We start from the raw sequence: 27784 nt of genomic DNA on the forward strand, positions 1-27784 counted from the left end.
CACACAGTCTGAACCACACACACACAGTCTGAACCCCACACACACAGTCTGAACCACACACACACAGTCTGAACCACACACACACACACACAGTCTGAACCACACACACACACACACAGTCTGAACCACACACACACAGTCTGAACCCCACACACAGTCAGTCTGAACCCCACACACACAGTCTGAACCACACACACACAAACACAGTCTGAACCACACACACACAAACACAGTCTGAACCACACACACAGTCAGTCTGAACCCCACACACACATACAGTCAGTCTGAACCCCACATACACACACAGTCAGTCTGAACCCCACACACAGTCTGAACCACACACAAACACAGTCTGAACCCACACACACAGTCAGTCTGAACCCCACACACAGTCAGTCTGAACCCCACACACACACAGTCAGTCTGAACCCCACACACACAGTCAGTCTGAACCCCACACACACACACACACAGTCAGTCTGAACCCCACACACACACACAGTCAGTCTGAACCCCACACACACACACACACAGTCAGTCTGAACCCCACACACAGTCAGTCTGAACCCCACAGTCAGTCTGAACCCCACACACACACACACACTCAGTCTGAACCCCACACACACACACACACACTCAGTCTGAACCCCACACACAGTCAGTCTGAACCCCACAGTCAGTCTGAACCCCACACACAGTCAGTCTGAACCCCACAGTCAGTCTGAACCCCACACACAGTCAGTCTGAACCCCCCACACACACAGTCAGTCTGAACCCCCCACACACACAGTCAGTCTGAACCCCCCACACACACACAGTCAGTCTGAACCCCCCACACACAGTCAGTCTGAACCCCACACACAGTCAGTCTGAACCCCCCACACACACACAGTCAGTCTGAACCCCCCACACACACAGTCAGTCTGAACCCCCCACACACACACAGTCAGTCTGAACCCCCACACACAGTCAGTCTGAACATGCACTTTGTTATAAAAGACACAAACACACAGGTTTACTCTACACTGTTTTAATGTACTTTTCTTGTATAATTAAATGTTTGCACATCTTTTCTGAAGCATGTTATATCATTAATTGTTTTTTTTCACATTATTTCCCGCTAGAGTTTTTTCTAGTAATCTATAATTAAATCTCTGAGAAAATATGATTTTTTTTCTCTTAAATTTGTGATTTATTTACAATAAATTGACCACGTTAATCTCAATGAATACGAACATTGTCTTCTCGTAAATGTTCAAATATAACCACTTTCATCTCAGAGAATATACAGAGATTTTCCGTATTATAATATTTGTTCTCATTTAAATGTTAGATATTCTTTGAGCTTTTTCTGAGTAATTTGTTAGTTTTTTTCTCGTTAATGAACTGGAGGAAGCGTGTTTAAAATATTTTGGCACGGATTATTTTATATCTACCGAAGCGTGCATCTACTCACTAAAAGTGCTCACAACACGGCCTGTGTATGACCTTAAGAAAGTGGCTCTGAATGACTGAAAAGAGACACAACTGTGGAGGTTTTTCAAAGGTTGAGAGCCATGTAGTTCCTTTATGTTGGAGAGAGGGAAGACATTTCAGTGAGGAAACCACATCTAAACAATCTGAATTTAATAAGCTGCACTACAGGGTGAACTGTGCCTCAACGTAACTAGTCGATGGCATGAAATAAAGCACACCACACTGTAAAAAAAGTGCTTCAACATCAACTCATTTTCTGGGGATTCTTAAAAAGGAAGTTCTTGATTATCTCGGAGCATGGCAGTTTTTAGGAGACGTGGCTCCCGTTTAAAAAAAGGCTGGATAACGTTTGGAGCGCTGAGTCGTTGACCTTACCATTTCCTCCGGGGGGGGGGGGGGGGGGGGGCAGCAGTGTGTAGCAGAAAGTGTGTAGCAGAGCCTCACACTGGGTCTTCTTCATAGCGACACATCAGGACCAGCCTCCCCCTCTTTTTCCTGCTAGTCAGGTAACAAAAGGAAGCAATTAGAGAATGGAAAACAGGATCATATCACATGTCACACTACAGAGGGTGAATCTGCACACATTGAAAGGGTTAAAAACATGCAGAGAATGCCTGGAGAAGACGGATTGAATTAACTCGGAGGGGCAGCAGGTGAAAAGGCGCTCAGACAGGCAGAGGAAGGGAAGGGTTAGGAGGAGAGAGGGGGTTCAAAAGCACAAAGCATGCAGGGCAACATCAACCCTCCGCATGCAGATTAGTCTCCTTCAGCTAGGTCGATCCTTCTGGGAAAAGCTTCTGAATAAATCAAATTGTGCTTTTTGTTTTTTTATTCCCCTCCACTGGAAAGAGTACCCTCGTAGGGGCTCACTATCAACGCTGCACTGACGGTGAATTTAGGACACCAAATGTTGATGTTTTTGGACATGAGGAAGTCATAAGGATGGAGTATGTCACCACACACACACACCGTGGCTGTTTCTCAATGTCGAGTAAAGCTGCCCCAGAGCCACTATTTCAAGCATACTAGGTCATCGAGTGGCGCCGAAGGACTGTTTAAATGCCCAGCATACATGTGCTACCAAGCAAGCCTCCTCGACATTGAGAAACGGCCAGAGACTATCAGAAGAAGTGCTTTTGAATTTGAAGGCATGCAAGGTGACTCTGTAGCATGGAGCCAGCGTTGGCAAACCTTTAGTCCATTTCCCTAAAAATTTGAAGGCAATTTGAAGAGAGAATTTGCCGAAACATGAATTTGCAACACAATTTGAAGTTTTTGTGTATGTTTATTAAAGCAGACAAACAGCAAAGAATACAAGCCAAAATGTAAAAGCCAAAAAATGGAACTGCGAGGGTCCCTTTTTTTTTTTTTTTTTTTTCTTTCTTCTTTCAATAACAAGACATTACTTTGTGACAATACAAATTGTATTTTCATTTGTTTTAAATACATGTTTAGGAGACATATGCTTTGTTGCTGTTAGCTACTTAACATTGAAACCAGAATCTCTAAAAACATACATAAAGCTATAAGCCAAACAGCTCGAGCACATATCCGCATCTAAAAGTTTTCAAACGTTGTTACGGAAAATCTTTTTTTAAAACGATGAAATAAAATAAAAAGGAAAAAACCAGTTCGCCAGAAACAAGTTGGGGTGAGACTACGGTTTGAGTCCAAGCGGATTATTCAAATATGTACAAAAAGATCATTCATAAAATCACCAATTTTTTTTGAGGAAAAACAAAAAGGCAGGGAGTGAGGGCCAATCAGATCACGTCTCTAAATAAAGACAGAAACACGGACTTTGTAATCAAAGCCCGGGTCGAAACATTAGAGGGTCTTCAAGGTGTTTTTTTGTTTTTTTTCAGGGATTGTAATAATGTTAAATGTTCCTTAAAATCTGTCCTTTGTTTGAGATGTTGCGAGTGGAGCTGCAAGGAAACAAATATCAGACTTGATCTGACAATAACGTAATAAAATCGTAGCCCTACTTTTTTTTTTTTTACTTTTACTTCCACTGCTGCCCGAAGGAATCCTGATAAAATTCCTGGTTGTCGGATTTGTAACCGGAATAGTTACCAGAATGATCTCCGCCTTGGAGCGGTTGCTGAGCAATGGGTTGAGAGCCCCAGTTCTGATTATTGGTTTGGCGCCGCTTGGAATCGGGCTGGTTGTACCCATCAGCTTTACGTTTTCCTCCTACATTTCCACCGCGGCCACCCCGAGCACCACGTACCCCTCCTCGCCCTCTCGGCTGCAGACCTCCTCCTCCTCGTGTTCCTCGTCCTCCGCGTCCCATTCCTCTCGGGGAGAATCCTCCTCCTCCTCCTCCACCTCCTCCCCCTCCACCTCCTCGTCCTCTAGGGGGCCCGACGCCTCTTCCTCTGCCCGGAGAAGAGCCTCCTCCTCTGGGGCCCCTGCTGCCGCCGCCCCCTCGTCCACGATTGGGCGCCTGGAAGTCCTCGTAGCCGCCGCCACCGCCGTAGTACGGGTCCTCGTAGCCGCCGCGGTAGTTGTGGTAGTCGTAGCCGTAGTAGTCGTAGTAGTCATCATAGCCGCCGTAGTAGTCGGGCGGGTAGTTAGAATAGCCACCGCCGCCACGGTTCCCTCCTCGACCCCGACCTCGGCCCGGGGGAGGCATGTGGGACGGGGGAGGGTAGTAGTAATAATCGTCGTACCTGGAGAGAGACACAGAGTACATTGTTTATATTAGAGGTGCGTACAAAAAAATCTCTGCCGATTCAGGATATTCCAAGAATCGATTCCCATTTTTCAAACCACATTTTTCAGTCTTGCCGCAACGCGTGAGCTCCGTAATGTCCCGCTATCATGGCACTAGGGCTGCACGATATATCGTTTCGTGACGATAATCACGAAATGAGTATGCGCGATATTCACATCACAGGAAGTGCGATTAAAAAAAAATCGCAAATAATGTTTTTTAGGACGTGCGATATTAAGTGGGCAAATTAACTCAAACACGTCACGTTACAATTATTTTGCTACTTGCTACAAAAGGAAAACTCATGTCAGGCGTCCTTGAGTGAGTGACAGCAAACCACCAATCACAATCACATCTCCAAAGCAAACGGACCGGGTGATTAAAGGTAGAAACACTTCGGCGCTGCTAACCGAGCTCGCTCAGCTTGTTGCTCTGATAACTTAAGATCCAGACGTCCGTGACTAAAATCCTTCATCCGGTTAAATATAGTTAGACAAATACCAATTGTATAGCTTTAAAGTTCAAGAAAGGACGGTTTGCGGGGAAAAAACGGTCTTTTCTTCAATTCCTGTATTTTTTCATATCGCGGGGGAAAGAATATCGCAATGTCAGTTTTTTCCAATATCGTTGCGCCCTACATGGCACTTAGACGTTATGCAGCATCCAGGGAAACACAGAGGGAACTCCTCTTCACTCTGTCCGCTCTTCATGCCTCACAGGTCGGACTCCTGAGCTATTTTGAATCTCTACTCGTTTGTGAATCGAATCGTGACCCCAAGAAATCGAATCGAAAGACCCCTAGTTTATATGTATTTATTACACGGGTTAGTTGTATACTCGATTCTGATTCTGATGGAAGAAAGAGCGCTGGACGTCAGATAAACCACCTGATGAAGGCAGAGAGGAAGTAAACACTAACAGGAACACGGTATGTTCTCTGCAGTTTAACCTGTTTAGCCCTGAGCCTGTTTTTCAGGTCTCAGGCTCGAAAATGACATTCCCAGAACAAATGACCATATCTTCCCTTCTAAAAGGGTAAATTAATAATCTTATTCTCAAAGTAATGATAAACCTGTGAGTTGGATGTAGAAAAGTCAGAATCAATATAGATGTTTTTTATTTTAAAGAAAATTCAGATTTTACATTTTATTGTAATTATTTTTTACTTATAGTGAAAACTACCCTTGGATGATGGGTTAGTAGACTGAAAGCTTTAGGAATCCAAAGTACAACATATAATAAGTATCCTGTATCAAGATTGATGCAAAACAAGTGACATTTGACCTTTTTAGAGAGGTTTAGCCAAAACCACCCCACCTTTGAGGTGATTTGGGTGAAAATGGGCGTTTTTACCGTTTCTCTGGAACCCATTGGTCGATTTTGGTGATTGACACCTCTTTCTGACCGTTAGAGCCAATAGAATCGAAGGGGAATTTTCACATACACACCAACGTTACAAAAAAAGGTGCGGGCTTTGCGCATGTAATTTTGCATGAGAGTGAACCTATCTCTAGCTCTGACATCTGGAAACTAAAAATCAGTTTTATTGCTTATGGATTATCAGAAATCATTTCAAAGGGACACAGACACATTGGATTAACCTATGGATTAACTTCAGCAGCGTTTCTATCGTGTTAATGCCATTGAAGACCACTTTGGAGCAGACTACGACCAAGGTAGGCCATGCTGCCGGTTTTAGCTACCTAGCGCCACATGTTTTGATGTCTGTTTTTGTTTATAAAGTCGCGAGTTCGTATCATAGAGTGATAATGTATGTACCCTTCGATTCTATGTCATCTCACGATGTGAATCGATGTGTTGGATGTGCAGAAAAGATAAATAATAAGGGTTTTATGAGTGAGTTTCTGTGCAGTAATCTGTTAGCATTTTTCGCTCGTTGCTAATTCAGAGGCTCAGCTTTAGCATTGTGGGTTTTTGTTGAAAAAATAAAAAATAAAGATCAGTCAGATGAGAGTTAAGCACTTGTTTGTGGATCAGAAACTGTAACGGGTCTTGGACAGTACGACTTCCAGCCGTTGGTGCGCCGTGGAACTGAGTGTTTTTTTTCTAAGCGGAAGAAATGCTATCATTTTTAAGTCAATAAAATAATTTCAATTAATATGGGGAGTCGAGTCGTTAGTTTGTTTAGTATCTGGCCGTGTAATGAGCGGGGTACGGTGCAGCGTGAGAGAGAGAGAGAGAGAGAGAGAGAGAGAGCAAGAGAGAGAGAGCGCTAGAGAGAGAGAGACTAGAAATAAACAATACAAAAATGTAAACATCTCAAAAAGAAATACAATTCTAAGCCTCTAAGTTTTCTAACGTGCAATGCCTCGTCTTTTTAAACTGTTGCCAAATTGGGATCACTAGAGTAGTTGTTAAGTATCTTGTAAAGAGGCGTTGATTTGCACTCTTACATGACGGTTTTGGCTGCTTGCCTCTGGGCTTTGCGCTCCTTCCTCTTCTGATCCGGAGGTTTTGCGAAAACAATCTCGATCCGCTCGCCCTCCATCTCCTTCCCGTTCATCTCCTCCAGCGCCTGAGGGAACCCGCAGCGAGTCACACACACACTGTTAGCATTTCCTCAAAGTGTTTAGGTTCATCAACGAGATCAAATATATATTCAAGTCAACATACCTTCACGGCCCCGTCCCTCTCCTCAAAGTGGATGAAGGCGTAGTCTTTGAGCTTCTTCACTCGCTCCAGTTTCCCAAACTCACTGAAGGACGTCTCCAGCAGCTCCTCTGTGACTCCGGCAGAAAGATTCCTCACGAATAAAACCTTCACCTGAAAGAAAGGACAGAAACAAAGCCATCAGCCTCTCCTCAAACACATTCAACTCACATGCCTTTATCAGAGTTGTCTGTTGTTTCTCTCTCTCTCTGTGTGTGTCCTCTGTGTGTGTGTGTGTGTGTGTGTGTGTGTGTGTGTGTGTGTGTCTTCTCTGTGTGTCTGTGTGTCTTCTCTGTGTGTGTGTGTGTGTGTGTGTGCGTGTGCGTGTGCGTGTGTGTGTGTGTGTGTGTGTCTGTGTGTGTCTGTGTGTCTCTTCTCTGTGTGTCTGTGTCTCTGTGTGTGTGTGTGTGTGTGTGTGTGTGTGTGTGTGTGTGTCTTCTCTGTGTGTCTGTGTGTGTCTGTGTCTGTCTGTCTCTCTGTGTGTGTCTCTCTGTCTGTCTCTCTCTGTGTGTGTGTCTCTCTGTGTGTGTCTGTGTGTGTGTGTCTCTCTGTGTGTGTCTCTCTGTCTGTCTCTCTCTGTGTGTGTGTCTCTCTGTGTGTGTCTGTGTGTGTCTGTGTGTGTCTGTGTGTCTCTCTGTGTGTTTTTGTTTTTGAAGTGACGGGAAGTTTCTTGAGTGGACGTTAAGCTTGTTGGGACCATGGCATTGTTGGATTTTTTTTAGCAGCAACTAAATCATATTTTTTGGGACAGATTGAGTAAAATTGGACAGTTTCCCTCGGCACACAGAGGTTAAAAATCACCGCCTGTCTTCCCTGGACAGTGGGATTAGTCCTGTGTGAGATCAGCCTAACAGAGGCATTTTGATTTAGTTTTTAGGACAAACAGAATACCGTTAACGCTCACCTTTGCCATGACCTCTGGGTCGGGGTTTTCGATGGGGTCGGCCCACTCCACCGTCACCACGTTCCCCCAAACCTTCACCTTTCCGCTCATTAACCGACGGCGAGCCTGAGCGGCCGTTTTGTGATCTTCGTACTCCAGGAAGCAGAAACCGCGGTTTTTCTTCTTGTCGTCGGGTTGATGGTACAGTATGACGTCACTGAGACCCTCTGTAAAAACGTCAGAAAGGACACATTTACCAACAGGAAGTCATCAAGATTAAGAAGTCTTCTCCACTACCTATAGTATAGCTTATCTGCAGCATATGTATGTATGCAAGTGTGTGTGTATACAGTAGATGTGTATGAGTATATGTATTTGCACATGTATTACATGTGCAAATACATATACTCATACACATCTACTGTATATGAGTATATGTATTACATGCTATATAAATAAAGCTTTATTATTAAGACGTCTCGACAGTTCACAATTAAATGATTAAAACCAGATGAGATGTGTTTACCTGTGACTTTAGAGAACTCCTCCACGATCTGCTCCTTCGTTTTACTCTTGGGAATGGAGCCAACGAATAGCCGGTTGTTGGCGACAGATATACACACACCGATGTGTTTACCAGGGCGAATCTCGTGGTTATTGCACTGGAGAGAAGAATAATAAAGCACATCAGAATCAGGTTTAACTCCAGTGTGCAATGGTTCATACATAAACACAGTTAGAGGGAATAAACGGTGAAAAAGGAGCACATTTAGAACTATTTGTAAAAACATTTTATTTTTAAATAAGAAACAAAAAACAGGAATTAAATAAGAACAAATGTTTACCAGAAATCTAAATATACCAAAATAAGTACAATAGTAATATGACAATTGACTCAGAATTTAATCCAATGTGTTGACAACAAATAACGGTTTCTTTAAAACGGTCTTTTTTTCTCCTGATACTAGTAATAATAATAATAATAATAATAATAATGCATTTTATTTATAGAGTGCCTTTTTTGAAACTCAAAGACACTTTACAGAGTAAAAATTCATTAAAACAACACACTTAGAAGATATAAAACACAACATTATTACAGATTGAAGTCTATACAACACACTACAGGAGAGGAATACGGCTCTTTTTCAACTTAATTAGTCATTTTGGACAATTTAGTCCGAAGCTTTTGGTCAAATGTTGCCCAACACACACTTGCTGTGTTGTTTACCACAACAATCTAAATATACAACAAAAAGTACAATAGATATATGACAATTGAGTATATCAGAATTTAATAAATGTGTTGATATGAAATATGTTCAACAACTAACCGTTTCCAACTTTTTTGCTTATTTTGGACAATTTACTCCAAAGTTCCTGGTTAAATGTGATTGGATTATGAAATGGAATGTCGCCCAACACACACTTGATGCTTGACTTGATTCCTGAGACAGTATTAGGTGTTTTTGGAGCAGCGACTCACCAGCTTGACGGCCTCCTGCGCCGCCTCTTTAGTGCAGAACGTGACGAAGGCGTAGCCGCGGTTCAGGCCGCTCAGAGGATCCATCATCAGCCGCAGGTCCCAGATAGGCCCCGCCTTCTCAAAGAGAGGAACCAGCTCGTCTTCAAACAAGTCCCGGGGAATCTTCCCAACAAATATCTACCAGAGAAACAAAGAAAAATATTTAATAATAATAATAATCACACGCTCTATGACTTGCTTTTGTTATTATTGAGCAGGAAAAATAAATACAAATAAATGTTATTTATGTTTTGAGTTTTTTTTTAATCATTATTTATATATATTTTTTATATCTATCTATCTATCTATCTATCTATCTATCTATCCATCTATCTATCTATCTATCTATCCATCTATCTATCTATCTATCTATCTACTCTGTAAAGCACGTTGGGCTGCGTCAAGCATGAAAGGTGCTATATAAATAAAGTTTATTATTATTATTGATGGAAATTAATGAACTTTTTTCCCAGTTAAAGTGACCACTAGCTCAGTTTAAATCTCCCGCTGACAGTGGGACTTCCTCTGAATCGTACCTCTGTTCCCGCGTTGGGTTGGGCTCCTGAATACACGGACTCCGGCGGGGGTCCTCCGTACTTGCGCTGCCCCGTTGTGACGTCCAGTGTGTAGTTGGTACGGTCCAGCAGCTCCTTGATTTTGGCCTCGTCGGGTCCTTTAGTGGAATCTGTAACTTTAGTGCCTTGTTTCTCCCGCTGCCGGTACGTCTTCATCACGCCGCACAGGAAGGCACTTTTGTTCTGGAAGGGAGACAGACCGGGTTAAATCATGTTGAAGTTAAAGCATGAAAAAAAAAAAGTGATTTGCCCGATTCTTTTTTGTGTGTAACATTTATTTGAACAAGTAGCTTGACAGTGAGTCTCACACAACATGGTACAGATACAATATCATACTGTTATATACAAATATAACTTTATATCTTTACCACTGTAACAAGTGTTTGAGCACCCGATAATGCACTTTACAGATAAAATGTTAATTATGCAGCGTGTACTAAAACAGAATTTTAAACAAAGACTCAAACATTGGAATCTGCCTTCAGATGATCTTAAAATCAGCGCAGATTGTGCAACATTTTTTTAAACCAACCAACATTTATTTTTAAGATGTTAGTTTAAATGGGATGTAAAATGATATTTATATTGACAAATGTACTAGTATTTATATTTTATACATCTGTATTTGATCCGTTTTAATTGCTAGTGTGATCGGCATTATGAGCTGTTAATGTTTGTTGATTGTTTTGTGTCTACCTGCCCAGGGACTGCAGAAACCCGGGAGATTCTACCGGCAGCTACTGTCTAAACCAGGGGTGGGCAATTATTTTTTACAAGGGGCCACTTCAGAAACTCGAGCTGTGTTGGGGGGCCGAATCAAAATAAGTTGAACTTAATTCTGCTCAATATACCAATACTGAAAAGGTGTTTTACAGTGCTTTTGATTTTTGTTTTTCAGTTCATTTTACTTGTTCAGTGAGAAAAATCCAGTCTGTCTTGGGCTTGAACAAGTGCACGGAAATCTGGTTCAATGTCTGAGGTGGATATGCGAAGGACAGCTGAGAGGTGATCATCAGTGATAGAGGATCTGTATCTGGATTTGTTGAACTTCATCACTGAGAATGTCTGTTCACATATGTAGGTAGATCCAAAGAGGACCATCATCTTCTGAGCACGTCTCCTGATGTGTGGAAAGTTCTCCTCTTTCAGGGAAGAGTAAAACTCAGGCAGTGAGACTGACCTAAAGTGCTCTGACAGAAGTGTGTCAGACTGCAGGTCAATGAGTTCAAGCTGAACATCACTGGGTGCATCATCCACATGGCATGTAAATGGGGAAAAGATCATGTTCATTTCATTCTCAACTGTTTTGAAGTCTTTAAATCGCCTTGAAAACTCACCATGCAGTGCTTCTAACATGGATGAGTACCTCTGGAGGTGATCAGCTGATGGTGTGGCTTCCTTCAGTGTTGGCAAGTGCGTGAGAATGTTGTCCTCCATTTGGCTTGAGAGAAGCTGCAGCTTTCTCATGAAAGCCTTCACTGCACTGTACATGTCATGCACAAAAAGGCCCTTGCCTTGCATTTTGACATTTAGTTCACTCATTAGTGCAGTCACATCTACAGCAAAACCAAGGTCTGCCATCCAGTCTGCATCTGAAAGCTGTGGGATGTCGTTTCCTTTCTTCACACAGAAGTCTTGAATCTCTTCTCTCAGGTCCCCTACTCTTTTCAGCACTTTGCCCAGGCTGAGCCACCTGACAGCTGCATGGTAGGGTATGTCACGATGTTCAGTCTCACTTTCCTCCAAAAGTGCAACAAACTGTCTGTGATTCAATGCTCTTGCCCTGATGAAGTTAACTATTTTAGTTACAACATCAACAACATGGTTAATTTTTAACACTGACTTACACAACACTTCCTGATGTATAATACAATGCAAAAATACCTATTTCTGCTCAGGGTTAATTTCTGTCACTTTATCCTGCATTCTCTTCAATAGTCCAACATTTTTCCCTGTCAGATTTGGACAACCATCCGTTGTCACGCCTGTCAGCTTGTCCCATTTCAGTCCCAACTTTTCCACACATGCATTTACCTCCGTGAACAAATCACTCCCTGTTGTTGTACCTTTCATTGACTGCATGGCTGCCAGCTCCTCCGTGATTTTGAAGTCTGTAGTTATCCCACGTAGGAAGATGAGTAGCTGGGCAGTGTCACGTACATCGCAGCTCTCATCCAAAGCCAAGGAAAAAAAGTCAAAGTTGACCGCTCTGTTCTGCAGCTGAAGCTCCAGATTTCCCGCGATGTCCTCAATTCTCCTCGTAACAGTGCGTCGGGAGAGCGGCACTTTCTCAAATGCCTCCTTTTTCTCCGGGCATATTAGTGTCCAACAAACACTCCTTAATGAACTCTTCGTCCGAAAACGGTTAACTTTTAAGACATAACTCGTCTTGACAGCTGCATCTCTGGATGTGGAATGTTTTGTGAAAATGTGTTGTTGGCTTTGCAGCTTAGCTAGCAAAGCATCCGACCCCTTTGCCCGCTCTTCCTCAGACAGGTTCTTGTATTTATCTGCGTGTTTGGTAGCATAGTGGCGACTCAAATTGTACTCCTTGGACACAGCGACCTGCGCACCACAAACTAAACACACAGCTTTACCTTTCACTTCTGTAAATAAATACTTAGCGGTCCATGTCTTGTTGAAAATGCGGCATTCAGTATCGATCTTTCTTTTTTTTCCCTTAGCGGACATTTCGAGGACTAGCCGGCCAGCATCACTCGTAGCTGTTACGGCATGCGCGTTTACGTAAATAAATAAAAAAAACAGCAGCTTCCTTTTCAAAATAAAAGCAACACAGTTAGAAAAGTATTTACGCCATGCAAGCAATACAGCTGTGTTGCTTTTATTTTGAAAAGGTTGCTGTTTTTTTTTCATTTTGTTGTAATTTATGATCAACCTCACACGGGCCGGCCAAGGCCGGCCAACGGGCCGGATGTGGCCCGCGGGCCGTAAAATGCCCACCCCTGGTCTAAACTAAATACTGCCGTGATGAAACGCCATATCATGGATTATCAAGGATTCTCTCTGAAACAGTATGGAGCTCAAAGGCTTTCTCTCTTGCCGGTTATACCACAAGGTGAGTTCCTTTTTATTTCCTGCTTCTTCACACACATGCTCTCCAGTACAGGTTAGCTCTGAGTGTTAGCCATGCTAATGTAAACAAAGACCATATTACGTCCAAAACAGTCAGGCATTGTTTCTGATAGCAACGTTTCTGATAGGGCCGTGGGTCCACATTTCAGATATTACGTCATATCGGACGCAAATCTGGATCAGCTCCGTTGTTCCCCCGTTTTTAGAGATTTGGGTACGGAGGAAAAGAGAGAGGGTTTTATTTTCTGACGCTGCGTGAGTTCCCTGACGCACCGGGGACACATGTTGATGTAGAAAAGACATCACAAAGTGCATTTTGAATGATAGGTCCCCTTTAATGTATTTGTATGCATGGTCCTTGTTCAATAAAGACATATAATAACAATAATAAAATAACTTTCAGATGACTGAACGTACTTGCACGTGTGACAGGTCGCTCTCTTTGAACTGTGCGAGCACCTGCAGGGCTCCGTCCTCGTTGAACTCTTTCAAAGCTTCGATCGCCCGTTCGTCCAGATCACTGTGGGCTACCAGGCCTGAGGAACACAACCAAGACATGTGGTAAATACGGTGTGAAAACAGAACAAAGAAGGCATGATGTAGTCAAGATAAAGGATGTGTGACTGAGACGAATATGAAGCAGTTGCACAATCTGAAAAATGTGTCTTAGAAGGAGATAAAACAAAGTGTCTGGTTTGCTTTTGTTTGTGTGTAGTATTAATCAGATTATTCTGGGCTGGATGAAGCTGTAACACTTCCCTGCTTTAATCATTTGATCACTTCTTATTATCATGCATTCATGCCGTGTTATGAAATAGAATCAGAACACCTTTATTAGTCTCATAGAGGGGAAGTGTACATTGTTACAGCAAAAGTTAAGAGGCAAAATAGCAAACATATTAAATAAGAGGCATGCATAAAATATTAGAGATAGAAACTTAACATCCAGAAGGACAGCAATAAGTACAGTAACAGTATTTTAAATGTGGCATGTATAAAGTAGTGTGATAGCAGCAAGGTAACTGTAGTGAAAGTGAAAGTATATATTGCAGTTAGTGTTACAGTAGTTGAATGGTCTAACTAAGAGATAGCAGCCATACATAATAATCATCATAAAGCTGTATATATATATATATATATATATATATATATATATATATATATATATATATATATATATATATATATATATATATATATATATATATATATATATATATATACATACATACATACATACATATATATATATATATATATATAGGAGAAAGGAAATGCTATCCCTCAGAAGTTTCCTTACTACATCTGATAATAGTTTACAGCCTCTTTCAGTGTCACGTTTCAACACAATAACTCTCATAAAGACATGCGAAAGATATCATGCGGCACAATCAAAAGGACAGTGTTTATAAATCATTAAACTAAAAAGGTGATACTACTAGATTACAAGATGCTGTAAAAGCTTTGAAAGAAGCCACTACTGTTTCAGCTGCTGCTCAGAGAGTTCAGTTCACCTGCTGCTGAAGGACAGCTGCCCTTTTGTTTCTGCGTAGGTCACACCAGCTGCCTCCTAAACCCTTCATAACTACACCCATTCACTCCAGCTTCTATGTGAAACAGCAGGACTATACTGAGAGAATAGTCAATATTGATTGGTATTGATTTAAGAGGTTTGAGGTTTCTTGAAAAGGAACTTTCAAACATGGGCAGCAGAGGGATTATCTATGAGTTACAAACACACTGCTACCTCTGACACCCAGCTGCTAAAAGGATTAGTCTAACTGCTTTTTAATACACTGTTATTATTCAGGTATTAGCCAATTACACTATAAAGACCCTGATGAGAGAATCATTTCTCTTAGTTTTAACCCATCCCGTTCTCCCTCTCAACACTTTGACTAATTATCTTGCCAAAAAAAATATATATATTGCCATCGTTATTGTTTAAGGATGTGTACCTAAGTAAAAGTTGAGGTACTTTCACTTTACAGTATTGCCATTGTATGCTGCTTTCATACTCTCACTTCACTACAGATGGAGGAAAATATTGTACTTTTTACACTACATTCATTTGAGCTATAGTTAGTTACTTTGCAGTATATGAACTCAAAGGAGCTTCATCTTTACCAGCTGCAACATGAAAGTGATTAATGACACATTCATAAAATACAATATATATATTTAATTCTGAAACGGGCCAATCAAAGTGTTGTGATTTCTGTCTTTATGAGCAGGTAAATAAAAACACACACACACACACACACACACACACACACACACACACACACACACACACACACACACACACACACACCACACACACACACACACACAACACACCACACACACACACACACAACACACACACACACACACACACACACACACACACACACACACACACACACACACCACACACACACACACACACACACACACACACACACACACACACACACACACACACACACACACCACACACACACACACACACCCACACACACACACACACACACACACACACACACACACACACACACACACACACACACACACACACACACACACACACCACACACACACACACACACACACACACACACACACACACACACGTTGTGCTTACCTGCTACATAAAGTTTCATCCAGCTTCTCAGCAACATTTTGAGGTAAACCAGCCTCCAGAAGAGCTGGGAAGTGTTCGGAGCGGGTCACCTCGGTGGTGTCCATCGGCTCCTCAGAAACGTTTCCGTTCCCATTCACCTGATCTGTGGCCATGTCTCCAGACATCTGTGCACAACACATAATAACAGAGTCAACAACAACACCACAACAGAAACTATTTAGTGGGCGGTTTGGCGCCATCGTTTAAAAACTGGAGTGGCGGCTGTGTTTCAAGTTATTCTTATTATCATATACACAGCAATAACAGAGGATTGTTGGCAAAGCAAGGCTTAGATCTCCCTCCAACAATGCTCATTAAAAAAAGATAATGATGCAATTCAAACATGGGAGTCTTAAAATAAGTGGAATTTTTTATGTAAAATAGTAGGGGTCATATTCCTAGCATTCGGTGCCAATTAGGTCTCAAAGACATTATATCATATATTTGTTATTTTAAAAGGGCTAATGGTAATTAGTAAAGCTTGGGTTGACATGTTTAATCCCCCTCTACCATTAAAAAATGTTATATACCCAGTAATACTAAATAATTACTCTGATTTGAGCACAAGTAGGCCAAACTGGCGTGTCCCAAATCTTGTTTGCTCAACTTCCATAACAGATATAAAAAAGATATATATATATATATATATATAAATTCTACATTGCATGTCACAAACATGCATTTGTTGTTTAATTAACCCCTATTTTTCGTTTTATAAACACATTTATTTATATCATATTTATACCAATTGATAAGATATACTTTATTGATCCCAAATTGGGAATGTTTTTTAATCACAGCAGCATGTAAGCCCACATAATGTGAAAATAAAGAGTGAAAAATAAACAAAAATAAAACAGAACTTAAAAGTTAAATAAATGTTGATCGTGAAAGATAAACAAAATAATAACAATAAAGTACGAGATCTGAGTACTTCTGTCTGACTGAATTATTTAATGCATTGGTTGTTCTTTGAACCCTTTCCCCCCATTTATAAAGACACATTGTGCACATTTCTGCTCCACACTACCCCTGTTTAAATCAGCACAGCCCTCCACTTAGAATACAGTATTTGTCATATTTGATTGTACCCAGTTTCTCACATAATTATATTTTGTGTAAATATTGTCTTAAAATAGCTTTTATACATACAATGTTTTACTACATGTCTGTGTCTTTGTATGCACCACTTACACCAAAGCAATCCCTTGTATTTGTAAACCTAGTTGGTGATACAACAGATTCTGATTATTTGTTCAACCCCTTTTTTCGCCATTGATAAAAATTGAAATAAGAAAAAAAGATACCCAGTAAGACATTTTTTTCGACATACAATCTCATATTAGGACTTATTTATCTCATTATTTTGACTTACTGTAATAATGACTCACTGTATGTCGAATTAATGAGGTAGAAAGTCATAATAACAACTCACATGATACCGTGTTTTGCACAATGGCGGAAATGGGCTTCCATATTTAACCCTAGCTTCCCACTAATAGTATAATAATAATCCACTAATTATCATTTTACGTTACACTGAATTACATCCAGCACGCCTCTTAGTTACCAGCAGGCCTCAGGCTTACAGGACCAGAATCAGGGTGATAAAAAAGCATCTGAAACCTTCATTATTCAATGCATTTGTTATTTGTTGACCCCTATTTTCACACACACATATTTAACCGTTGGTCAAAACAGGCCCGTTGGTTTTCAAAATGCCGGCTAGCCATGCTAAGCTAACTGCCATGTTTTCTAGCAGGTAACTTAGCAACAAAACACAGCATGTTTCACAGGTAAATAGTTCCTCTGCGGGTTGTACTCACCACGCTGATCTAACCTGCACGATGCGGATCCGCCGTGATGAAGGAGCTCCAGGTAATAAAAGGTAAATAAAATCCCCGGTGCTTTTTCAGGTTCTTTACTCCCGGTGAAAGAAAATGGCGAAGACGTAACGACGCGATCTCTGCTGTTCCACTGTACGTACGGGGTTTCCTGGGCCGCTTCTCACGGGCTGCTCAGTTTTACATATGGTTATAATGTACAATAGGTGGGAGATCAGTATCAGAAATGTAAATACCATCCTATTTATATATGTTTTTACATCTGTAATTTAAATACTATCATATGCATACATGTTTCTTCTCCTGTAGCATACATCTATGTTTCTGTAGCTGCAGTATTTCTGGATTCAAAGGCATTATTGTCATAAGAACAGTAGCTACAGTGAATAAATGGCAATGAAAATAGTGCATATTATGTTGCAGACCAATGTGCAAGTAATGCATAAGTAAACTATATACATGTCAGAAAATAAATAAATAAAATAAGCTAAATAATGCAGGGGATGTTGTAAGTGACCAAGTAAATGCAGGAGTCTAAATGTAAATAGAATAAGATATACAAGAACAGAATGTAAAATTAAATACTGTTCATGTAGTGATAACTATTTTGCTATTTTGCTCTTCATAAAACATCCAAATGTATCCAAAATATTTTATATTGTGTATTATTTGATATGTTTTTATTTGCCGTTTATTTTTTATTTTATTATGTGTATACTGTCTGTCTGTCTGTCTGTCTGTTTGTCTGTCTGTCTATCGAAGCTACAATAAGATTAACCTTATTAATCCCAATTTTGGAAATGTTTTTGTTGCAGCAGCATAAAACAAAACAAGGCATTGCACATAATAACAAATTAAAAGAGCAGAAATAAACCATTCTAAAATAGAAACATCTCAAAATAGAAATAAAAGCAGCATTAGAGAGTAAGACAAATATAAAGATGACCGTGAAGATACAAATCTATAAACTGTCACTGACAAATAAACAAACACTATTGATGGGCCAATTTTCTGTTGACACAATATGAGCAGGATTTAACACCATATACACAATATGAGCAGGAAAACACAATATAAGCAGGCATCTAACTGTCTACCCATCCACTGTATCTACTGTATTTAGAGGGTGTAGTTCCACTTAAAGACTGAGGGGGGCAGCAGAGCGCGCAGCATATATAAAGCCTGCCGTTAATTTCCACGTAGAAGAAGAACACGGATCTAAAAGCGGAAGTAATTTGCTCGTGTCCTTGATAGAAAGAGAGGCAACTGCAGACGGAACTAAAGATGAACAGAAACATATTTGTAAGTTTATTCTCTATTTAAAGTCTTTGTTTGCTTTGTGGGATTATATATAAACTTATAAGGCAGACATCCAATGTGAGAGTTAGTGACGCGGCTAAATGAAGACTACAACTAATCTAGGGGTCAAAGAAACGTTCGGAAGAAGAGCTAGCATTAGCTTAGCTTCCGCTGTAGCTTTACGAGCTTTACATAATATATATATTATACCCATTATTATCGATGATGAGACCATGTTAGTGTGAAAAGACATCTTAAAACAAACTATGTAACAGATGCTTAAAGAAGGATATTAATACAAGAACCCAATCAGCTTTTATTTAAAATAATTGATCTGAACATTGCTGTATATTTGGCCACTAAAACAACTAGTTTGATGATTTGGCAGCATTCACTAAACACCAAAGACCTTGTAGTCAATGTGCTGGATTGGACTCTAGTCTGCAGGGGGTAGGGTTAGGGTCATCCAGTCTGTAGGGGTAGGGTCATCCAGTCTGCAGGGGTAGGGTTAGGGTCATCTTGTGTTGTGGCTGTGGTCTCCATTTGACCATGCTCACAGGAATGAATGAGATTTGATTGAATGTGATTTAACATTTAATAAAGCCTATTCAGTGTGTTAGTCTGTGTCCTGCTGTTTGTATCTACTCTTACTGTTTGTAACCCCTCTTCCTGTTTGTAACCCCTCTTCCTGTTTGTAACCCCTCTTCCTGTTTGTAACCCCTCTTCCTGTTTGTAACCCCTCTTCCTGTTTGTAACCCCTCTTCCTGTTTGTAACCCCTCTTCCTGTTTGTAACCCCTCTTCCTGTTTGTAACGCCTCTTTCTGTTTGTAACGCCTCTTTCTGTACCTGGTGTTTCCAGGCGCTGCAGCGCATTGCTCGGAGGACCTTCAGCAGCTCCGGGCGCCGGCTGGAGAACCAGGTCCCCCAGAAACAGAAGAGGTTCCAGGTACACAGACCCTGCATCGAGGCACATCCAGGGAGGAGGGTTAGGGCCACATGAGAAACATCTGTTGGCATAACACCAAAAGTACAAATAAATGGAGTTTCTCTTCGGAAAATCTCTGAGATTAAAGTCAGAATTCAGCCTTTTTTTAATGCAGAATTCTGACTTTTTTAATGCAGAATTCTGACTTATTTAATTCAGACTTCTTTAATGCAGAATTCAGACTTTTTTTTCTCACATCTCAAACCACCTTTGCTCAGATGTCAAATGTTTTTTCACATGTGGCCCTACTCCTCTCCCATACACATTTAACCACTTCATAAGACCATGTTTTACTGTGTTGGTATGTGTAAAGTTCTTCCTGTTTCTACTGTAACCGTTTCAATGTGGTATTTTTACTTCCTCTGTCCCCTCATGGAAGTGGAGACTCACTGGTTTTATAGTTTTGTTCAGATGTGATGAGCTGTGTGAGGTTAACTGTAATACATTTCATTTAGTTTAGTAATTATAGTTCTTGCTGTCAAAACTAGTAAGCCATTTGTGACATTAACAGTTGTTTTCTGATATGAAGAACCACATTTTGTGACCATCGAAGTGTTTTGTTTCAGTTCAATTAGCATTATTGTTCTTTTGCATGTAGCCTGTATCAAACCTAGGAAATAGAAACAACCCTACATCAATGTATTGGACCATTACATAGCCTTGTTGTGTGTTCATGTGGTTTTCTAGACAGGAAGTGGTTTTAACGCTTCTTGTTCTCTCCCCTGAATGAGAAATTAGAGTATTCTTTTCATCTCTTTAGCAGTGGTTCTTCTCCTGAAGCCCTGAAATCATTTTAGCTCCAAAGATAAGTTGCCAGTGCGTGACTTCAAATCTAACGGAGTGTTTCACTAAATCTGCATGTGTGGCAGTGCCTAATATTAGGATTATTAGTAATCATTTTCACTTCAGTATTGTGTGATAAAGAATATTATATTGATGATTTTAAGCAGCTTTCAAAGTGTCTTGTACTTTAAACAAATTAGTTTCATGGCTGTTTTTTATTCTCTAATGCTTCAATATTGTTATTAAACCTGCAAAGATTGAATCCGGCCTGCACGAACAGCTTTTTTATTAAATTTCACATCTTTTAAAAGGTCAGTCTGTGTTTTGGAGTGCTGTAGCCTCTATAATAAATTACATACGCCACACACAAGTGCAAAAACATATTTCTAGGAATGATCGAAACATAATTTGGATGTTTTGGTGTTTTTCTAATTCTGTGTTGCAGGTTTAAAGTAGAGACACTCAGTGGCGTTTTTATATGTACAAAAGTGGTGGGGCACAAAAAACGTAGATGTCTATATATAAGCTTCTGCAGTGACGTGCAGTGAGGTTCATGGCTGCTGAGGCACTGGCACTGACTCTTCAGGTTTACAAATATTATATTTTGACCTAAACCAAAATATAATATTATTTTCAAAAGCTTTTTTTGTCTGATGCTTCGATTAATATTAAACAGACAGTTCAACAAAAGGATACCCAAAAAATGTAATTTGATCATTTAAATATTGAATTGTTCTCTCTTAGTAAGATCCCATTTTCAATAAAATGGCGGTCTTACCTTGACTTGAAGATGAAGTCCATTTGCCTATCCTTCTGGACAAAAATGTCTATAACTTTTTTGTAAAAGTCCTCCTTATCTTCTTGTAGTTTCAAAAGTCTATCATAAATCTAATCGATAGATTTATGATTCAAAAATTATAAAAGTAGGGTAGACATGTGGATGTTATCCGGCTGAACAAAACGTGCATTTATCTAACAGGTACGTTTCCCACAGATCTTATTTCCAGCTATTTTCTAAAATCCTATGGAGAAATCTCATTGCTTTTTTGTCGAGGGAAGCCATGCGCAGCTTACTTCCTGGTTTTAGGACGCGTCACTGCAGCTCTCTCGTCTCCTCTTCACACACCACACTTTTCGCGGCACACGTACTTACAGCCAATCAGCTCTGAATTATGTGAGATGACGTATGGTGGGGATGGCAGCTCAGTGCCCCATGGTCATTATTTTTTTGCCACACACATTAAATAGGAAAATACTCTGAGCATGCGCAGTGTAGTTTTTACAGTCACCGTTCACTTAGACAGTGAGAGGGAGGGGCATGATCAGGTCCCACATGGCTCTAAACAGCTCAATAGGCACACACTGTAGACACTAATTAGAAGAACACAGACTAAAACAGCAATGTACAGACGAATCAGATGATTAAACATGATCTTAAAATATATTTTATATATTTTTTTATTTTTTTTTTTGCATTTTTGTAATACTTTCTGCTGACACTAGGTGGGGCTGTGCAGAGACACTACATACTGATATACACCTGAACATCAGCAGGAGAGGACTCTTTAAAGTAGAGACACTACATCAGGGCTATTCAATTGGCGGCCCGCGGGCCAAATCCGGCCCCGGGGTGATATTTACTGGCCCTTTGAGTATAATGTTAAAAAGTAATCAATTTTTTTTTTTAAGATTTTTTTTTTTTTTTTTTTTTGTGCCATAGTGCCTTTATTCCATAGAGGGGGTTACATTGAGAGATAGAGGGGTAGACAATGCCTGAAAACTTCGACGGGCTCGGGTTTCGAACCCACCTACTATACTGTAGTGACAACTCCTGTCATTGATTGCATCTCTGCGTGAATGATTAGATCATTTCACCTAAATGAAATCAAATGAAACATGTAGGCCTACTGAGTTCTGAACTTGCCATTTAGATCTATAAAGGCCTTGGGGCTATGTTGTTTGATTGAATTAAACACAATATATGCACTCCACTATGCTGTTGTAGTATTTACTGTATCTGAAGCTCTTAAATATGATTGCTCATATTTCAAGCCATCTTTTCCCCGGCCCCTTGCTTTGGATCATTTTCATCAACCGGCCCCATTCCAAACTAATTGAATAGCCCTGCACTACATACTGATATACACCTGAACATCAGCAGGAGAGGACTCTTTAAAGTAGAGACACTACATACTGATATACACCTGAACATCAGCAGTAGAGGACTCTTTAAAGTAGAGACACTACATACTGATATACACCTGAACATCAGCAGGAGAGGACTCTTTAAAGTAGAGACACTACATACTGATATACACCTGAACATCAGCAGTAGAGGACTCTTTAAAGTAGAGACACTACATACTGATATACACCTGAACATCAGCATGAGAGGACTCTTTAAAGTAGAGACACTACATACTGATATACACCTGAACATCAGCAGGAGAGGACTCTTTAAAGTAGAGACACTACATACTGATATACACCTGAACATCAGCATGAGAGGACTCTTTAAAGTAGAGACACTACATACTGATATACACCTGAACATCAGCAGGAGAGGACTCTTTAAAGTACAGACACTACATACTGATATACACCTGAACATCAGCAGGTGAGGACTCTTTAAAGTAGAGACACTGCATACTGATATACACCTGAACATCAGCAGGAGAGGACTCTTTAAAGTAGAGACACTACATACTGATATACACCTGAACATCAGCTGGAGAGGACTCTTTAAAGTAGAGACACTACATACTGATATACACCTGAACATCAGCAGTAGAGGACTCTTTAAAGTAGAGACACTACATACTGATATACATCTGAACATCAGCAGGAGAGGACTCTTTAAAGTAGAGACACTACATACTGATATACACCTGAACATCAGCTGGAGAGGACTCTTTAAAGTAGAGACACTACATACTGATATACACCTGAACATCAGCAGGAGAGGACTCTTTAAAGTAGAGACACTACATACTGATATACACCTGAACATCAGCAGTAGAGGACTCTTTAAAGTAGAGACACTACATACTGATATACACCTGAACATCAGCAGGAGAGGACTCTTTAAAGTAGAGACACTACATACTGATATACACCTGAACATCAGCTGGAGAGGACTCTTTAAAGTAGAGACACTACATACTGATATACACCTGAACATCAGCAGTAGAGGACTCTTTAAAGTAGAGACACTACATACTGATATACACCTGAACATCAGCAGGAGAGGACTCTTTAAAGTAGAGACAAACATAATTGTGATGTTTTTGGTGTCTAATGCTGTGTCATTGAGTATTAGTAGAGTGACAACGCAGAGCCTTTATTTAAAAGCCATGTACATGTGTAAGCACAACATTTACCCATTTGCTCCATAGTTCTACATATTTACAAAAAAATAATGATAATTTCTGTGATATTTAATCTTGAAGAAAAACATGAATCTGACTCAAAGTGAATCTTTTTTGGATGTTCCCGTCAATTCGGTGTCTGATGTACTATTACTAAATGCTCACTTTCTCCATGAAACTGATTTTCAAAGCATCTGAAATAAGAGAAGCGTGGCTCAAACAGACTTTACTGTAAAGGGAACAATGAGTGAACACGTTCTTTATTTATGTTTAATTTTTGGGGTGAATTTGAAGTATTTCACTCAGTGTTTTAGCAGATCTAACCGTGTGTATTTGAAGTATTTCACTCTGTGTTTTGGCAGATCTAACAGTGTGTATTTGAAGTATTCCACTCAGTGTTTTAGCAGATCTAACGGCGTGTATTTGAAGTATTTCACTCTGTGTTTTAGCAGATCTAACAGTGTGTATTTGAAGTATTTCACTCAGTGTTTTGGCAGATCTAACAGCGTGTATTTGAAGTATTTCACTCTGTGTTTTGGCAGATCTAACAGCGTGTATTTGAAGTATTTCACTCAGTGTTTTAGCAGATCTAACGGCGTGTATTTGAAGTATTCCACTCAGTGTTTTAGCAGATCTAACAGTGTGTATTTGAAGTATTTCACTCAGTGTTTTAGCAGATCTAACGGCGTGTATTTGAAGTATTTCACTCAGTGTTTTGGCAGATCTAACAGCGTGTATTTGAAGTATTTCACTCTGTGTTTTAGCAGATCTAACAGTGTGTATTTGAAGTATTTCACTCAGTGTTTTGGCTGATCTAACAGCGTGTATTTGAAGTATTTCACTCTGTGTTTTAGCAGATCTTACAGTGTGTATTTGAAGTATTTCACTCAGTGTTTTGGCTGATCTAACAGCGTGTATTTGAAGTATTTCACTCTGTGTTTTAGCAGATCTAACCGTGTGTATTTGAAGTATTTCACTCTGTGTTTTGGCAGATCTAACAGTGTGTATTTGAAGTATTTCACTCAGTGTTTTAGCAGATCTAACCGTGTGTATTTGAAGTATTTCACTCTGTGTTTTGGCAGATCTAACAGCGTGTATTTTAAGTATTTCACTCAGTGTTTTGGCAGATCTAACAGCGTGTATTTTAAGTATTTCACTCAGTGTTTTGGCTGATCTAACGGCGTGTATTTGAAGTATTTCACTCAGTGTTTTGGCAGATCTAACCGTGTGTATTTGAAGTATTTCACTCAGTGTTTTAGCTGATCTAACAGCGTGTATTTTAAGTATTTCACTCAGTGTTTTGGCAGATCTAACAGCGTGTATTTGAAGTATTTCACTCTGTGTTTTGGCTGATCTAACGGCGTGTATTTGAAGTATTTCACTCTGTGTTTTGGCAGATCTAACCGTGTGTATTTGAAGTATTTCACTCTGTGTTTTAGCTGATCTAACAGTGTGTATTTGAAGTATTTCACTCAGTGTTTTAGCAGATCTAACCGTGTGTATTTGAAGTATTTCACTCAGTGTTTTAGCTGATCTAACAGCGTGTATTTTAAGTATTTCACTCAGTGTTTTGGCAGATCTAACAGCGTGTATTTGAAGTATTTCACTCAGTGTTTTGGCAGATCTAACCGTGTGTATTTGATGTTTGTCTCTCCAGGAGAACGACGGGATGCCGATTCATTTAAAAGGCGGCGTCAGCGACACTCTGCTCTACAGAGCCACCATGGGCATCACCGTCCTGGGTGAGGAAACATCTCCTTCTACTTTAAAAAGTTCCCCACATTCTGATCCTGCAGAATCAGACACTCATTATTTATCTAGAGGCTGAGCTCGTGACGTAGACAACTCTCAAAACTGGAGATATTAAGGCAGACTAATGACCCAAAATGTAGTTTATACCCATATTTGTAGCTTTTTCTAGACCTTAATTCTTGCACTGCTCGGAGAATAACAAATAAACAACATGCACACTTCTATATTTTGTATTTAGCACCAAATTGAAAACAAAGCTGTTGTATTGCGTAAGAAAACAGTGCATTAAAAGTGCACGTTGTGTGTTAGATATGCACTGCAGAGAAGGTGTGTATAATTATGCAGGTGATGTTTTACGGCCGTGTGTTTCTACTCCATTTAGCCATTTAAATAACATTTCACTGAACTGTGCAGAGCTCTAACTTTGCCTGCTTAGACATCAACTCCACACCACTGATGTTTACTTATGACAGGGTTCTTACGGTCATTAAAAACCTGGAAAAGTCATGGAAATTTAAAATGCAAATTCCAGGCCCTGGAAAAGTTATGGAAAACAATATTTTTTCCAAAGTTTTGGAAATGTAACTAAAGTTGCATCAAACATAATTTATATTTTATCTAATCGCCGAAATAGTAATACTATAATGATAATAAATACTGTATTGTGTAGTAATGAAACTTAAAATGGCATTTAACTGACGAGGTGTTTTGCTGGTGAGAGATTTGAGTTGCTTTAGCGTGTAGAAGCTAGTAAGCCGATTTGATTTGTTTTAGACATGTTTCAGATGCAGACCTGATTTTCCTGTTCCATGTTCAAATAAACCATTTTCAGTGGTACCGCTGAGAAAGAGTCATGTTTTTGGTCATGGAAAATTAAGTAAAGGTCCTGGAGAAGTCATGGAAAATCATTGGTGAAAAAGTGTATGAACCCTGGTATTACCGTTTTATATTTTGTGAAAGTATCAATGGACAACACTACAATATCGACGTAGTTAGTGAAAATGTTTGTTTTTCGTCCTATTGCCAAGCTTTTTTGTATTTTAACCATTTAATTATGGATTTTTCTATTTTTTTTTTTTTTAATTCTTATGTTTATAGAAGTACATTTTTTATTAATTTGTATAGCAGATTTTTTTTTTATGTATCTTTGTATTTTCTATTTATAAAATGGAGCAACCAATCCCTCTTTCAAAAAACAATATTAATTAAATAATAATATTCTCAGTTGCAGAGTGTGTGCCGTTTCTCTATAACATCATCTGTTTAACCTGGAAGCCAAATATATAACTTGAATCTCCTTTTTATTGCAGGAGGTGCTTATGTTGTGTACGAGCTGGTGAAGTGGGGGTGCCCGAAGAAAGCCTGACTCCACTCCATGTTTACCTCATTTCAAATTTAAACAGAGATATATACGCCGGCCGCTTTATATTGTGTAATAAATCTGTATGTTCCGGTGTGTCCCGTCATGACGGAGAATGTGTTTCATGTCCATGGGATCAATATTTATTTCTTGCACTCTCTCTCTGAGGTCCTGAGGATCAATAAACAACGCCTCTCATGACCAAAACATGTCGCTTCTTCTTTCCCGATCGCTTTGTTCGTTCAAATACTGTATTTTAAAGAGTTCGTAATGCTTTTTGGGAGTTTTCCTCTCCTGTTATATAGGTTTTAGTGCATGTAAATGGTCTGCAGAGGCTAAAATCCCTGTTTCACTGCAGAGGGCCAAGGTTCTTGGACTACTTCAGTAGGTTTACAAAAATAAGTTTCCTGGCTACACTCAGAAATCCAGACTTCATTTCTGAGCAAGGTGTCTCTATACCATATATAGAAAATAATAAAGAAATATAAATATGAAGGGCACTGACTGTAATACTGTACAGTGGTCGCTTCTTAAAGTATAAGGTTTTTGAATTTTTATCTGCATTTTATTCAACTGGCCCAGTCGCACAAAAAAAGTGTAATAGCTACATTGGTCCACAGGGCAAAACGTAGTATATTCACAAATAACCCTCAAGACGTGACATGGCGTCCCATAGCAACCTGGCGTCCCATAGCAACCTGGTCTCACCAAAATACGTGAAATGAACACGACTCCTTAACACCGCATTACGTGGTGCCCGTTGAAAACTGACGCTCGAGGGGTACCC

General features: G+C 39.8%; 2 protein-coding genes across 2 annotated transcripts; one reads left to right on the forward strand and one right to left on the reverse strand.

The window, feature by feature from the left end:
• Positions 1-1047: 1047 nt before the first annotated feature.
• On the reverse strand, positions 1048-15731 carry LOC117477168 (heterogeneous nuclear ribonucleoprotein Q-like). The gene is given in 11 exon segments (XM_034123816.1): positions 1048-1974; positions 3553-4151; positions 6610-6731; positions 6830-6979; positions 7770-7975; positions 8275-8410; positions 9235-9411; positions 9810-10031; positions 13359-13477; positions 15568-15580; positions 15582-15731. Coding segments are annotated over 11 exon segments (1923 nt in total). The 3' UTR covers positions 1048-1945.
• A 2905-nt stretch (positions 15732-18636) lies between these two features.
• LOC117477156 (cytochrome c oxidase subunit 7A2, mitochondrial-like) lies at positions 18637-27204 on the forward strand. Its single transcript, XM_034123783.1, has 4 exons — positions 18637-18752; positions 19609-19695; positions 25543-25627; positions 26948-27204. The coding sequence occupies exons 1-4, from the start codon at positions 18735-18737 to the stop codon at positions 27001-27003; spliced, it is 246 nt and encodes an 81-aa protein (XP_033979674.1). The 5' UTR covers positions 18637-18734; the 3' UTR covers positions 27004-27204.
• Positions 27205-27784: the final 580 nt, after the last annotated feature.

Source organism: Trematomus bernacchii, unplaced genomic scaffold (genome assembly GCF_902827165.1).
Source record: "Trematomus bernacchii unplaced genomic scaffold, fTreBer1.1, whole genome shotgun sequence".
In the NCBI taxonomy this organism is placed as follows: domain Eukaryota; kingdom Metazoa; phylum Chordata; class Actinopteri; order Perciformes; family Nototheniidae; genus Trematomus; species Trematomus bernacchii.

Bases quoted from the DNA above. Each gene is read 5' to 3' on its own strand.
- LOC117477156 (XM_034123783.1), top strand. The intron at 19,696-25,542 runs GTACACAGACCC...TTGTCTCTCCAG, and splicing joins AGAAACAGAAGAGGTTCCAG to GAGAACGACGGGATGCCGAT. The intron at 25,628-26,947 runs GTGAGGAAACAT...TTTTTATTGCAG, and splicing joins CATGGGCATCACCGTCCTGG to GAGGTGCTTATGTTGTGTAC.